This window comes from Bubalus bubalis, chromosome 2 (genome assembly GCF_019923935.1).
Source record: "Bubalus bubalis isolate 160015118507 breed Murrah chromosome 2, NDDB_SH_1, whole genome shotgun sequence".
Taxonomy (NCBI): domain Eukaryota; kingdom Metazoa; phylum Chordata; class Mammalia; order Artiodactyla; family Bovidae; genus Bubalus; species Bubalus bubalis.
The window spans coordinates 1,672,646-1,685,918 of record NC_059158.1 but is presented as its reverse complement, the minus strand read 5'-3'; the positions used below and the strand labels follow the sequence as shown (position 1 = coordinate 1,685,918).

Genomic DNA, 13,273 nt, shown 5'->3' with positions numbered 1-13,273 from the left:
CAAAAACACACAGACACACACACAGGCACACACAGGCACGTGCACACACACAGACACACACACACACATGGGCGTGTGCACACACACATACATACACAGACACACACACAGACACACACAGGTGCATGCACACACACAGAGACACATGCACACACAGGTGCGTGCACACACACAGACACACACACACACGGGCGTGTGCACACACACATACATACACAGACACACATAGACACACATAGGCACGCAAACACAGGCGGTCTCAATCAGCCCTTTATTTGTGGACCTTCGCCAAGGTCACCTGGGTTTCAGCTCTTTGCAGAGATCGGGGAGAGCGGTGAGGGGCACCGGGGGCCCCACCATCTCGTCACGGTGAGCAGAAGCGGCCACAGAACAGGATGGCCCCGGTCCTGCCGTGCTGGATGAAGAAGAGGAAGGGGCGGTTGGCATAGAAATGGTGCACGACGCTCAGGCTTTGCCTGATCCTGGCCTCTGAGGCTGCTGTGGCCTCCGTGCCCCCCGCGGTGACCTCCACGAAGGACTTGTGCATGACCTTGGACAGGTGCAGGCCCGGCTGGCACGACATCCCGCTGAAGTCGGCCCGGGCTGCGTTGAAGGCGTCGGTCATGCCCAGGTCTTGGAGGACGCACTCCATGTCGTAACACTCCTCCAGCGTGAAGCAGGGCAGGAACACCTCCACCTCCACCTCGGCCAGCACGTCCGGCTTCGTCCATGCGACAAATTTCTCATAGGTCAGGGCCTTCTCGACCTGGAGGAGAAGGTAGAAGATCTCAGGGTCTGCAGCAGCGCTGCCCCAGGGACCTTCCGCTGCAACCCACGCTCCGCGCCCTGCAGGCCCGGGCGGCCTGCCGGCTGCACACGAGTTCCCGGAGCCCAGTGCCCGGCAGGGATCCGCATGAGACCCCGGGCCCCGGGGAAACGGTCGCCTGGTTACCGTGATCAAGTCAGTGCTTTCAAAGGGCAGCAGAATGACCATGTTCAGCTCTTGGCCGACGTAGGGAAGCACCAGAATCTGGCTGCAGATTTCTGCAATGCAGGCTGTTTTAAAGGTTGACCAATTGTAAATCATTAGCGCACGTTTCTGCACGTTCTATAAAGGAAATGGATAAACGTTAAGTTGAAACAAGACCTGTGGACACGCTGGATGAGTCATCAGAGCCGTCCACCTGCGCGCACACACTCTGTCAGGTCTTCCAGATCCACGCCAGCTCCGCGTCGTCAGCTTGTCTGCACGGATCCAGCTCCCACTCCTGGTTCCCAGCACTCAGGCCTCAGGCTGCTATTCTCCTGCTGACCCAGGAGGGCTCCACATGGACCTCTCCCCTGGCTCCTGCCTACCTGACATCTGCATCTGGACGCAAAGAAGCCTCCAGGTTGGCTCCCACACTGGCGGCTCGTGTTCCCCTCCACCTGCTCCATCTATACCTTCCCATCTCTGCTCATGGCGACACCACCCATCCCGCCGTCACACCCTGGAGAGCCCTGGGCCCCTGTCCTTCGCGCCCCACAGCTGACCCAGGAACCACCGTGTTGGCTCTAGTTTTAAAGACAACAGGGCTGCCCTGGTGGCTCGGGGTAAATAACCCGCCTTCCAGTGCAGGAGGCACAGGCCCCACCCCGCTCGGGAACACCCACGGCCCAGGGGCTTCTAAGCCCACGGGCCCAAGCACCGAGCCAAGAGGGCCTCTGCCATGGCAGCTGCAGGAAAGGCTCTGCAGCAAGAAGACCCGGCACAGCCAAAATAAATAGATACAATTATTAAAAAAAAATACAAACAATCTGACTTGTGCTTCCTACCCCCACCACTCTCAGCCCAGCCATGGTCCTCAGGAAAACTTCCAAGAAACCTCCCTGGTCCTGCACATGGGCCCGAGGGGCTCTGGGACATCAGGGCCACTGTGAGAGGCCACGGGCTCTGTGAGAGCTCAGAGGAGGGACACAGGAACCAGGAACCTGGTCTGGGGAGACCACTAGAGAGGCTTCTGGACGGCCCTGCAGAGAAAGGCGTCTGTGTAGGTAGCTCCTGATGGGAGGGGGACAGACGGTAGGATCCAGGCCCATGGAGCGTCACAGCCACGGTCTGGAGTTTGAACTGGATCTTGGGGGTTCTAGGAAGGCCAGAGACCTGCGAGCTGCCCCGTGGGATGTGTGATACAAGAGGGAACACTGGCCGCACGGATCTCCGCTCATGATACAGCAAAGGAGGAGCAGGGGAGAGGAAGCCAGGGTGTGCCCGCATCCACATCTGGGCCGCCAAGGCCACAAGAGGCACAAGTTCCTTGAGGTCAGCCTCCTGGAAGGCTCCATAAAGAAAGGGGAACCCAGGGACCATTTCCAAGAACCTCCTTCGCTTTATGACACATTCTTGTTCACCTTGCAGACGTTGAATATTCCTTCCATGGTGCGCCCTTTGAGAAATGGTTTAGCCCAGTTTCCTTTGAAGTAGACGGAGCTCACGAGAACCAGACGTGTCATGGGGTTAACTGAATTTGCAGGGAGCAAGTCTCTAATTTTACCTGCAAGGAAGATTTAAAGAACCAGTTAGCTAACAGGGTTTCCTGGTGGAGGTGCTGGGCACAGTACTCACTGGTCCGCCCCCTGGAGGAGTCAGTGCACAGACCAGAGGGCTCCCCGTCCCCCAGACAACCACGAACAGGGAGCTGTCTGTTTACTTGCTAAGTTGGGTCCCACTCTTTGTGACCCCGTGGACTGTAGCCCACCAGGCTCCTGCATCCATGGGGTTCCCCAGGCAAGAATACTGGAGCAGGTTGCCATTTCCTTCTCCAGAGGATCTTTCTGACCCCGGGATCCAACCCGCCTTTCCTGCATTGGCAGGTGGATTCTTTACCATCTGAGCCACCAGGGAAACCCATGCAGGGAGCCTGGCCCCCAAAGCAAAATCAGCTACAAAAACCTTAAAGTCTCCGCTCAGAAAATACCATGAGTTGCATAAAACACATAGAATGAACAAATAATAGGGGCAGGATAATTCACAGCGACAGAAAAAGGAATGTTCAGTCTACAACGTGAGGGGACTGTCCTGAAGGGGAGAGGCCGAAGCCAGTGTGCAGAGCATGAAAACGAAGAAGCACAGGTGGACCAGGGCTTGACCACGTGTCCTGCAGTGATGCTCAGCGACCCGCAGAGCACGTGCTGTGCTGCACAGGCAGGGAGGTGGAGCCTGATCCAGAGCCTTCCTTCCACCCTTTGTGAAAAGGCAGACTATATGAACATAACTGCAACAGCCAAAAGTCAAAGTGTGATTGCTCTGGAGGAGGTGCACCAAATATTGATGAGGAGGGGGAAGCTGGAGAAATTGATTAGTTACTGAATATATTTCAGAAGTGGATTTGAAAGTTTCCAGTTTTTTAGAGAAAAAAGCCATTTCTGTTTACATTTGATGGTCTTGGGAAGGAACTTGTGGAAAATTAGACCGATTCAAATACTGTGCAAACAGAAGTAGTGACATGTCCTCACCTTCTGTCTTTTGGAGTACCCAGGTGTTTATGTGCTTCGTGGACTCCTGCATAGCACAGACAAAGTCCAGCTCTTCCATCTCTGCTTGGTAGAATATGCGGCAGGCATTTTTGAAAGACTAGGAGAGACAGAATGACAGAATCACATGGCTACAGAAACAGACAACACCAACAGCTTACTTCTTCACCGCGCCAAACGTCAACACGGATCATTTGACGGTTACTTGTGTAATGTACAAACGAATGTGCGGAATTAACCTTCAATCTGGTTTCTCAGTTTTCAGCTGCATTGAATAAATAACTGAGTTAAATCACAGGCTTTCCAGGTGGCACAGTAGTGAAGAATCCGTGTGCTAATGTTGGAGACGAGGGTTTGATGTCTGTGTGGGGAAGATCCCCTGGAGAAGGAAATGGGAACGCACTGCAGTATTCTTGCCTGGACAATCCCATGCACAGAGGACCCTGGTGAGTTACAGTCCACGGGGTCGCAAGGAGTCAGACACAACTTAGCGACCAAACAACAACAACACAGCCATTCACGAGAGGCACTGCGGCAACACCGCCGCCAGCACACGTCCCGGCTTCACTGCTGTGTGACCCTGGAAAGGCGCTGCGTCTCTCTGGCTTCCTTGCCCCCTGGAAGCAAGGACGCAGCAGTAGCTACGTCTCAGAGGTGCTCTGAGGACCAGGAGAATTGGCTCTGTCCGATGTCACATAGCTGAGTTCTCTGCACACCGCGGACCCTGCCTGTCGTGGTCCGGGTGCCTCATTTCATAGAACCTTCACATCATTCAGGCTCTGCCAACCTACTGCTCCACTTCTTAATTGGGGCTTTTGGAAAAGACGTCAGTCTCTCAGTCTAAGAAAATGGTCTGGAAGCAAAGTGGTCACCTACAGGTCATTACCTCATCATACCCCTGGTGATTTCAACAGCTTTTAAACACATCTGAAAACAAGTGCCTGCTTCTTAAATTGCTATTTAGTAAGTAATGACCAGTCATAAAACAAACTAAAGCAATATCTAATTATATATTACCATTGGTATTGGATCCTTGGAATACTCGATCACTGTGAAATTACTGACAAATATTTCTCATCTTTTGATTTTATATTCCATATCAAAATAACATTTTAAATATCAATGCTGTTCTTCAAATATCCACCAGCAAAAAAAGGAAGTTAAGGAAAATTAGCCAATTTTTTGTGTTTATTGAACATTTTGCTTTTCTGTACATCTAAGGCTCATACAAAGATGACAATAAACTTGCATGTAGCTAAGACTGATAAAAACAAGTAAACCAGGTTGTAAAAAAAAAGTTCCCACCAAGCTGTACAAACCTTACAAATATTTGACCTCATGGTGACTTTATTCACTTTACACCACCTGTTTTAACACAGTTAATTTAGAGTCTGAAACAAGTGTGAAAAATAATGTAAAAAATCATATAACAGAATAGGATAGGTATCCTAACACACGATTAACTCATTAAAAAAAAAAAAAAGACATAAAGCCCAAAAGTAAAATAACAAAAGGACATATAAATAGGCAATTTTCAGAAAAATACAAATGTTTGATCACCATGCAAAGCTGCTCAGTCTCGTGAGCAATCAGAATGTTAAAGGCTGAGCACCTGCAGTGCTGAGCAGGGGTGGACGTGCCCACCCGCTACCCTTCCTGAGGACAACGGGGAGGGCTGCAGCCATCGGGGTGGGAATGAGGCAGAATTCACGGAGATCTGAGAGCCTCCCTCTGTCCCTTCCCTCTAAAGTCCATCTGGAGTAGCACGCACACACAGGACAGAACCACACACACAGGGTCCCTGCCGGCTCGGCCCGGGCTGGGCCCCACCCCACGCCCACCCGGGGCTGGCGGCTGCGTCTCGGTACAGCCACCCCGAGCATGCCGCCCGCCACCGTGAGGAAGGGTGAGGCGGACACACACTGCTACCGAGGCTGAAGCTCCCTCACTGTGGCCACCAGATATGAAGAGCCGACCCATCGGAAAAGACCCTGATGCTGGGAGAGATCGAAGGCAAAGGAGAAGAGGGGACAGAGGACGAGGGGCTGGATGCATCACCGACTCAATGGACATGACTCTGAGCAAACTCTGGGACGCAGTAGAGGACGGAGGAGCCTGGGCTGCTGCAGCCCACGGGGTCAGAAAGAGTCAGACACGGCTCAGCGACTGAACAACAGCCACACAGGTGGTGAGATGCAAAGCCTTTCTCTAGGTACAGGGGACAAGCCCTCAGACTGGGCGTGGGGGCAACGTGGAAGAGAGTGTGGGAGGACTCTGGCTCTGTCTGCATTTTTATATAATAAGAACACACTCACAGATTACTTGAGGTGTGTATGAAAAAATTTAAAAATCAGGAAAGCAGTGTGATTAAATAGAACCAGAGTAAAAAACACAAAAATTAAAAAAAAAAATTCTGCATAGGAAATGATAATCAAAATATTTACATGTATAAAAGAATTGAGCAAGTCTCACAATGCACAAAATACTTCCAACATGTGAAAAACAACACCAGAAATATTCTATTTGGTCACATCCCTGTTTGGGCCAACTCCTCTGCAACTGCGGTATGATCCGTGCTAGTTCTCTGACAATCATCTCACTGAAGCTTCATGAATATGTGAACAAGGCTGTTACAGGGCTCCTCTCACAGGCAATGACTGAACGGTTCCGGGAAGCGTGAGGTCGTGACTGCGGTCCCACACCCCGCCCTCCGTGTGGGTCTCGCCCACAAGGCCTGTCTGCACCACAAGGCCCGCCTCCCGTCTCCACACGACCTCGGTCTCTATCTGCATTGGGCAATCGGGAGTATGACTTACCGAGAGGAAATCATAAGTCTTCTGTCCAAAAAGCCTGTTGGCGGTTCTGAGCAAGTACTGTGTGTCCGTTCTATTAACTTCGCTGAGAAGGTTCTGGAAATCCTGGTGAACATCTTCACTTCCCCAACTGCTCTTACTTAGAGAAAGCGTCTGAAAAAAAAAAAAAAAAAAAACAGATAAAACCCACCACTGCAGTAAGCCCTGACTACAGGAAATGGACACAACACTAAAGTCAGCCTAAGAACCACACTGATCCGCACTGCAGCTTAAAACAAGACACACCCAAGTAAAGGCACAGTGGCTCTGGGAAGCCCCCCAGCCTGCCTCCCGCAGGGGCTCAGGCAGTGACAGTGGGCACAGAAATGCCCCTTGAGAGCCCAGGGCCCTGTGCTCGTGGTCTGCCTGCAGACAGGGTGGCAGACAGGCCTCCTGTCTCTGCACAACAGGCCACATCTTTGGGTCTGGACTGGCCTTGGGATGGGCTCCAACCAGCGGGACACAGAAGTGGCTCTTCCAGGCCCGGGCTTTCGTAAAGGCCTGGCACCTCCACGTTCGTGTCTTGACCCCTGTTGCCAGGGCGCAGAAACACCCAGCCATCCTACTGGGGCCTTGTGACAACACGGCAGAGCGGGCATACAGAGTAGAGCACCTTGCGGGATCGGGGCCGCTCCTGGACCATGAGGAGCCCAGCGGGCACCATGCGGCCAGGCCACAGAGTGCCAGGCATGGTCCCAGTCATTCCTGGTCGTGGGTGGTTTGTTCGGGAGCCACCAAGAGAAGGTCCAGACAGACATCCGGCCCGGTTCCGCCGTGACACGAACCTAAAGCCTGGGCATGGTCTTTGCACCCAGCGGCCGGCCGAGGCCGGAGGGCGGGGGGGCACCACTGCTGGAGGAGAGGAGCTCGGGCCGGAGCCCTGGAGAGACCCCCATGCAGGGCGGGAAGGCCGGCCCTCCCCCTGGAATCGGAATCTGCACAGGAGGTGCCCAGAGAGAGGGAGGCCCCTTCAGAGTTGGGAGAGTGGGAGCGGAGACAGTGCCGAGCTCAAGAGGGGACTGCTTCCTTTTCAGCAGAACTTAAAGGGAAGACATGCGTCTCCCAGGGGGCACAGTGGTAAAGGATCCACCTGCCAGTGCAGGAGACTCAAGACTCGTGGGTTCAATCCCTGGGTTGGGAAGATCCCCTGGAGGAGGACATGGTAACCCACGCCAGTGTTCTTTCTGGAGAACCCCATGGACAGAGGAGCCTGGAGGGCTATAGTCCACGGGGAAGCAGAGAGTCAGAGATGACTGAGCACGAGCACCCGCGTATTTGCGCCCTAACACTTGCTGGGTGGAGGGTGCCACTGTTTCTCACTCCCAGCCTCTCCAGCTGGCACAGGACCCTGAAAGTGATGGCCTTAGGGCAAAGGTCAAACTCAAGGCCCAGGCTCAAGGGCGGGATCAGGACTCTGTTAAACCTGGAGACTCTCTGGACCCCAGGATCTTGGGAAGGGTAAGGGCACCCCACATGCGGGAAGGCTGTGACCCCCAGGGGACCAGAGGTCAGCGCCCCAAGGACACTGCGGCCCAGGAGCTGATGTCCACACCCTGTGCAGCCCACCCGGGGCTGGCTCTGGGCGTCTCGGCAGGACGGGCCTCGGCCAGCAGGGCCTTGGGCAGCGGGTCCGAGCAGAGGCTCGATAAATACTTGCTCGTTTAAGCCTGTCCTGCTGGAATCGGGTGCTGCGCTGTCAGGAGCCTCAGACCACCAGCCAGAGAGACGCTGAGGGGACGCCCAGGGACGGGGCAGACTGGGGAGTAGGCCTGTCTGTCGAGCAAGGCCTTTGGGATTCGATCGTGTACACCAGCTCACCGGCCAAAGAAAGAGCATCGGCCGCCGCCCAGAACCGGCTTCCCGAACGTACCTGGCACATCCGGGCTGCGGTGTTGCCCCTGGCCCCCATGAGGACCATGGCCAGGGCAGAGGAGATGCTTAGGGGTGCGATAAGCACATTTTTCGAGTTGCCCTCACCCAGCTTTTTCAGAAGGGTCAAGGCAAAGGTGCCATTTGCTTCTGACAGCGCATCCATGGTGGCGAGGCTGAAAGGATGGATTTAAAATCAGTGTCACGCAAATTCAGGCCACAGGTCGACCACGTCTCACTCTGCTCTTAACTGTTGTTAGCACTGACGCTCTGCTTGCACGAGCAAACAGGTACACGCACAAAACTCGGTTTCCTCGGGGCCTCAGACCCCCCTGTGGGCTTCTAACACGTGAACACGGCTGAGTCCCGCTGCTGACACAGAGGGTGCTAGGCCTGGGAGGGTCGGGAAGGAGCTGTTGGCGTTTGTTCTAATTTCTATTGTGTTTGGGGCCTCTAGGTATGATTTTATAATAAGAATCACTCAAAATGATCAATCCAAACACAATTACACAAGTTGAATGTTTTGTAAAGAGAGAGAAGACCCCACTTAGCATAATCTGAAGCCTTGAGATAAAAGACAAGTAAATCCCGTACCAAGAACATGAAAGCCAGAAAGACAAGCCCCGCGGGCACCCAGGTCTCCTCCTCTGGGACCTCTGCCTGTGCCAAAGCCCGAATCCAGGGCCCCGTTCCGAGCCTCTGCTGCCCCAGGCCCAAGCCCTGTCACCCCGCTCGGGACAAGGGCCGTGGGACGTGCCCACGTCCACCTCCAGGGCCCGGCCTCGGAGGTCGACAGCCCCGCCACGGAGGGCGTTTTGTCCAGAACAGGACACTGTGGGGAGGGGCGGGGGTGCGTGAGGGTTCAGGGCCTCTCTGCCTGGCGGGAAGGGATGACAGCTGAGAGATCCCCAGTTCTTCAACAGAAAGCAGCGTCAGTCCTAGATACCGACGTGGGAGAAACAAGCAGGTGAGCCCGTGGAAAGGGCGCGAAGCCGCAGAGGGTGCAGGCTGGCAGCCCCGCTCCGGGCCCTGCGTCAGCTCCCTGATTTCTGCTCCCTGCATGAGGACGGGGACGCACCAGGTAATCTGTGCTCCTGATGGCGTGCAGGGCAGCTCACCCCAAAACACTCCACGGCAGCACATCGATTGCTCTGAAGTAAAGAGACTTGAGAAACAGCTGGTGCAAAAAGCGTACTCTGCCCTTCTTCTGCTCACCCTGAAACCTGAATATAAATCTCCATGTGGAAACACCTTCCCTGTACCAGAGGTAGAGAGGCATCTTTACAACCAAAGAGGGAAATGCAAGGCTGAAATGGCTGTACAAGGAACCAGCAAACCCTGTTACTTCACGAACTTGCTACCCCAGGTAAAAACCCCTTGTTTTGTCAAATCTTCACACACACAAAGCTGCCTGCCTTGTCACTTCTTGAGTCTTGTATCTTCAATTTTCGCACGAAATTCAGTAAGGTTGGATTTCTGCTATTGTTTTGTCTTAGGTAAATTTAACTGCTAGACTAACCAGGAAGATGGCAGAGGAGAAGAAACACTCCCCCCACACTCATTTTCTTCCATCTTTAATATCCAATTTGGTTACTAGCTAATAGTGTCCGACTCTTTTGTGACTCCGTGGACTACAGCCTACCTGGCCCCTCTGTCCATGGATTTTCCAGGCAAGAATAATGGAGTGGGTTGCCATTTCCTTCCTTTACATCCATTTAGAATGCTTTTCCAAGTCCCAAGACACCAAGTATCAGCCCCTCTCTTGGTTTCTCTTTTTTCTTTTTGGGGGGACCGTATGCCCTCAGGAGGGACTGAACCCGGGTCCTCGGCAGTGAAGGCGCAGTGCCCCAACCCTGGACCGCCAGGGAAGGCGCTCTCTTGGTCCCTTTTAATGGAAAAGCTGTAAAGCGCAAACTGAATCCTCGAGTCCACAAGGAGCGGGAGAGTCTTGGTGCTGCTGAGGCCAAGCTAGGCAGAAGTCTCCTTCTGAGCTGCTCACATGCAGCCTGGAGACGGGGTCGCCCCGCGAAGCGCTCACCCCCTCGCCCCAACCTTCCTCACTCGCAGGTGCGCCCGAGGCACGGGCGCGGCTGCCCCTCCTCTTCCGGGCGTGGGGCTCCCGCTCTCTGGACCCCCGCCCTTTCCTGCGCTGGGCGCCCGTGCTCCCTGCTTCGCGGTTTCCTCCCTCCTTTGGGGAAGCGAGGGGTCCAAGGATATTCTAAGACAGAACAGGCACATCCTGACTTCCAGCATGATGGACATGTCGTTATTCCAGCCTCCCTTGCTACGGATGGTGTGGCAGCATCCAGAGAGGTCCGCAGGTCACTGTGCCTCTAGACTGGACCTTAGAGGTATTGCTTTGTGGCTTCCCAGCCTGAAGTCTGAGGAGACAGCCACCCCAGACCCGTCCCTCCTCCCCCTCCCCAGCAGGCGGAAGCGCTTGACCTCTGACCCCATCCCTGATATTCTCAATGTCACATAGCTGTGTCTGTCCCCAGATGGGTGGGCTTTATTCATTTGGCTGTGTACTTGGTGGGCGCTTTCAACCTGGCTTCCCTGGTGACTCAGACAGTAAAGAATCTGCCTGCAATGTGGGATACCTGGGTTCAATCCCTAGGTCAGGAAGATCCCTTGGAGAAGGACATGACAACCCACTCAAGTATTCTTGCCAGGAGAATTCTCTGTCCATGACAGAGGAGCCTGGAAAGGTACAGTCCATGGGGTCCCAAGGAGTCAGACTTGACTGAGGGACTAACCCCTGCCTTCTTCAACCTGGCAACTCAAGAAACTTCCCCTTCCCCTTCCCCTCTGGGAACTTTTAAGGCCCCTGTCACCCCTGTGGACTGACTGTTCTCTGCACCTCCTACCGGCTGGCACAGAAGCTGTTATCTGCAGGGCACTTGGCAAGGCATGGCTGCCTGCTGCGGGCAGAGAGCTCTGCTCTCATCTGCCTCCCTCTCCTGCATTTTCCATCTCATTTTCTGGAAGACACAGTTGACTTTCTCTTCCAATTTTTCTAGTACTTTTCTCCAACCTTAGCCATTCTATCCCTCATTGCTAAAGACTCCGAGTCCTCTGCTGTTCTTTCCTGCCCTCCGCTCCAGTTCCCTGGAGAATGTCAGTCACAGGCTGCTGTGTTGTCTTCTGCTCCTCTCATCGTCTCTCTTCTCCTGGGGTTTTGCTGCTGAGGTTGGTGTTTATAATATTTGGCTCTCTTTCATACACAGGCTTTCCACAAATGCCTGATAGTTCTGGGATGTTCGTTATATTAAGGAGAAAACACAAAACAAGGTTGGAAATTGTTTACATGGCAGGATGTGAGTGATCTAGGGGTGAGCAGTTGTGTTTTTTTTTTTTTTTTTTTGCTAAGGAACCAGCAAATGGAGGAGCCCCCTGGTCTGGTGGCAGGCAGGGTAGAGGCTGGGTGGTCCACGGGACCTGTAATCCCCTCCTTTCAGTATGAAGCAGGGCAAAGGCTAATAGAATTTGCTGAGAGAACGCACTGGTCATGGCAAACACAGGCTATGGCAAAGGCAGAGGAACCAGAGACCAAATGGCCAACATCCGCTGAATCATCGAAAAAGCAAGAGGGTTCCAGGAAAACATCTATTTCTGTTTTATTGACCATGCCAAAGCCGTTGACTGTGTGGATCACAATAAACTGGAAAATTCTGAAAGAGATGGGAATAGCAGACCATCTGACCTGCCTCTGGAGAAACCTGTATGCAGGTCAGGAAGCAACAGTGAGAACTGGACGTGGAACAACAGACTGGTTCCAAATAGGAAAAAGAGTACGTCAAGGCTGTATATTGTCACCCTGCTTATTTAACTTATATGCAGAGCACATCATGAGAAATGCCGGGCTGGATGAAGCACAAGCTGGAATCAAGACTGCCGGGAGAAACAGCAATAACCTCCGATATGCAGATGACACCACCCTTATGGCAGAAAGTAAAGAAGAAGGAAAAAGCCTCTTGATGAAAGTGAAAGTGGAGAGTGAAAAAGTTGGCTTAAAGCTCAACATTCAGAAAACTAAGATCATGGTATGTGGTCCCATCACTTCATGGCAAATAGATGGGGAAACAGTGGAAACAGTGGTTTACTTTATTTTGGGGGGCTCCAAAGTCACTGCAGATGGTGACGGCAGCCATGAAAGGAAAAGACAGTCCTTGGAAGAAAAGTTATGACCAAACTAGACAGCATATTCAAAAGAAGAGACATTACTTTGCCAACAAAGGTCCATCTAGTCAAAGCTATGGTTTTCACAGTAGTCAGGTATGGATGTGAAAGTTGGACTATAAAGAAAGCTGAGTGGTAAAGAATTGATGTTTTTGAACTGTGGTGTTGGAGAAGACTCTTGAGAGTGCCTTGGACTGTAAGGAGATCCAACCACGCCATCCTAAAGGAAATCAGTCCTTAATATTCATTGGAAGGACTGATGCTGAAGGTGAAACTCCAATTCTTTGGCCACCTGATGGGAAGAATTGACTCATTTGAAGAGACCCTGACGCTGGGAAAGATTGAAGGCGGGAGGAGAAGGGGACAACAGAGGATGAGATGGTTGGATGGCATCACCAACTCAATGGACATGAGTTTGGATAAACACTGGGAGTGTGTGAAGGACAGGGAGGCCTGATGGGCTGCAGTCCATGGGGTCGTAAAGAGTCGGATGCGACTCAGCGATGGAACGACAACACGAGAGACAAGCTAAACACATGGTCACACATCTACAAACTCTTTTTTGAGCAGAGTAAAACAGTACTTTCATGTTTAAAAACCACTTCCTCGCTTATTACCTGGTTTCTCCGTCAACTGTGAAATAAATCTCCAAACACTGAGTACCATTTACTAAGATCCTTCTTATTTGTCCTAAGCCGTGAATTTGAAAATAACCTGTCACATAATCATAAGCTGACTTTCATGATCACTTTGTAATAACATAAAAATCCTTACTAGTCAATCATAAAAAGATTAAAGAAGTCTTAATTCTAAAAAAGAAAAAAAAAGGACCAAATTTAAGAAATTTATCATAAAGACAT

The 13,273-nt window shown here is 52.4% G+C and overlaps 1 protein-coding gene across 1 annotated transcript; it reads right to left on the bottom strand.

The window, feature by feature from the left end:
* Positions 1–256: 256 nt before the first annotated feature.
* LOC102390681 (serpin B6) lies at positions 257–8,649 on the bottom strand. The gene is made up of 6 exons (XM_025264920.3): positions 8,236–8,649; positions 6,330–6,479; positions 3,496–3,613; positions 2,392–2,534; positions 953–1,108; positions 257–766 (listed from the first exon to the last, which is right to left on the bottom strand). The coding sequence occupies exons 1-6, from the start codon at positions 8,398–8,400 to the stop codon at positions 365–367; spliced, it is 1,134 nt and encodes a 377-aa protein (XP_025120705.3). The 5' UTR covers positions 8,401–8,649; the 3' UTR covers positions 257–364.
* Positions 8,650–13,273: the final 4,624 nt, after the last annotated feature.

Coding starts and splice junctions, on each gene's coding strand:
- LOC102390681 (XM_025264920.3), bottom strand. CDS start 8,400: ATGGATGCGCTGTCAGAAGCAAATGGCACCTTTGCCTTGACCCTTCTG. Junction 3,614..6,329: donor AGACTTATGATTTCCTCTCG/GTAAGTCATACT, acceptor TGTCTCTCCTAG/TCTTTCAAAAATGCCTGCCG. Junction 767..952: donor AAAGCACTGACTTGATCACG/GTAACCAGGCGA, acceptor CTTCTCCTCCAG/GTCGAGAAGGCCCTGACCTA.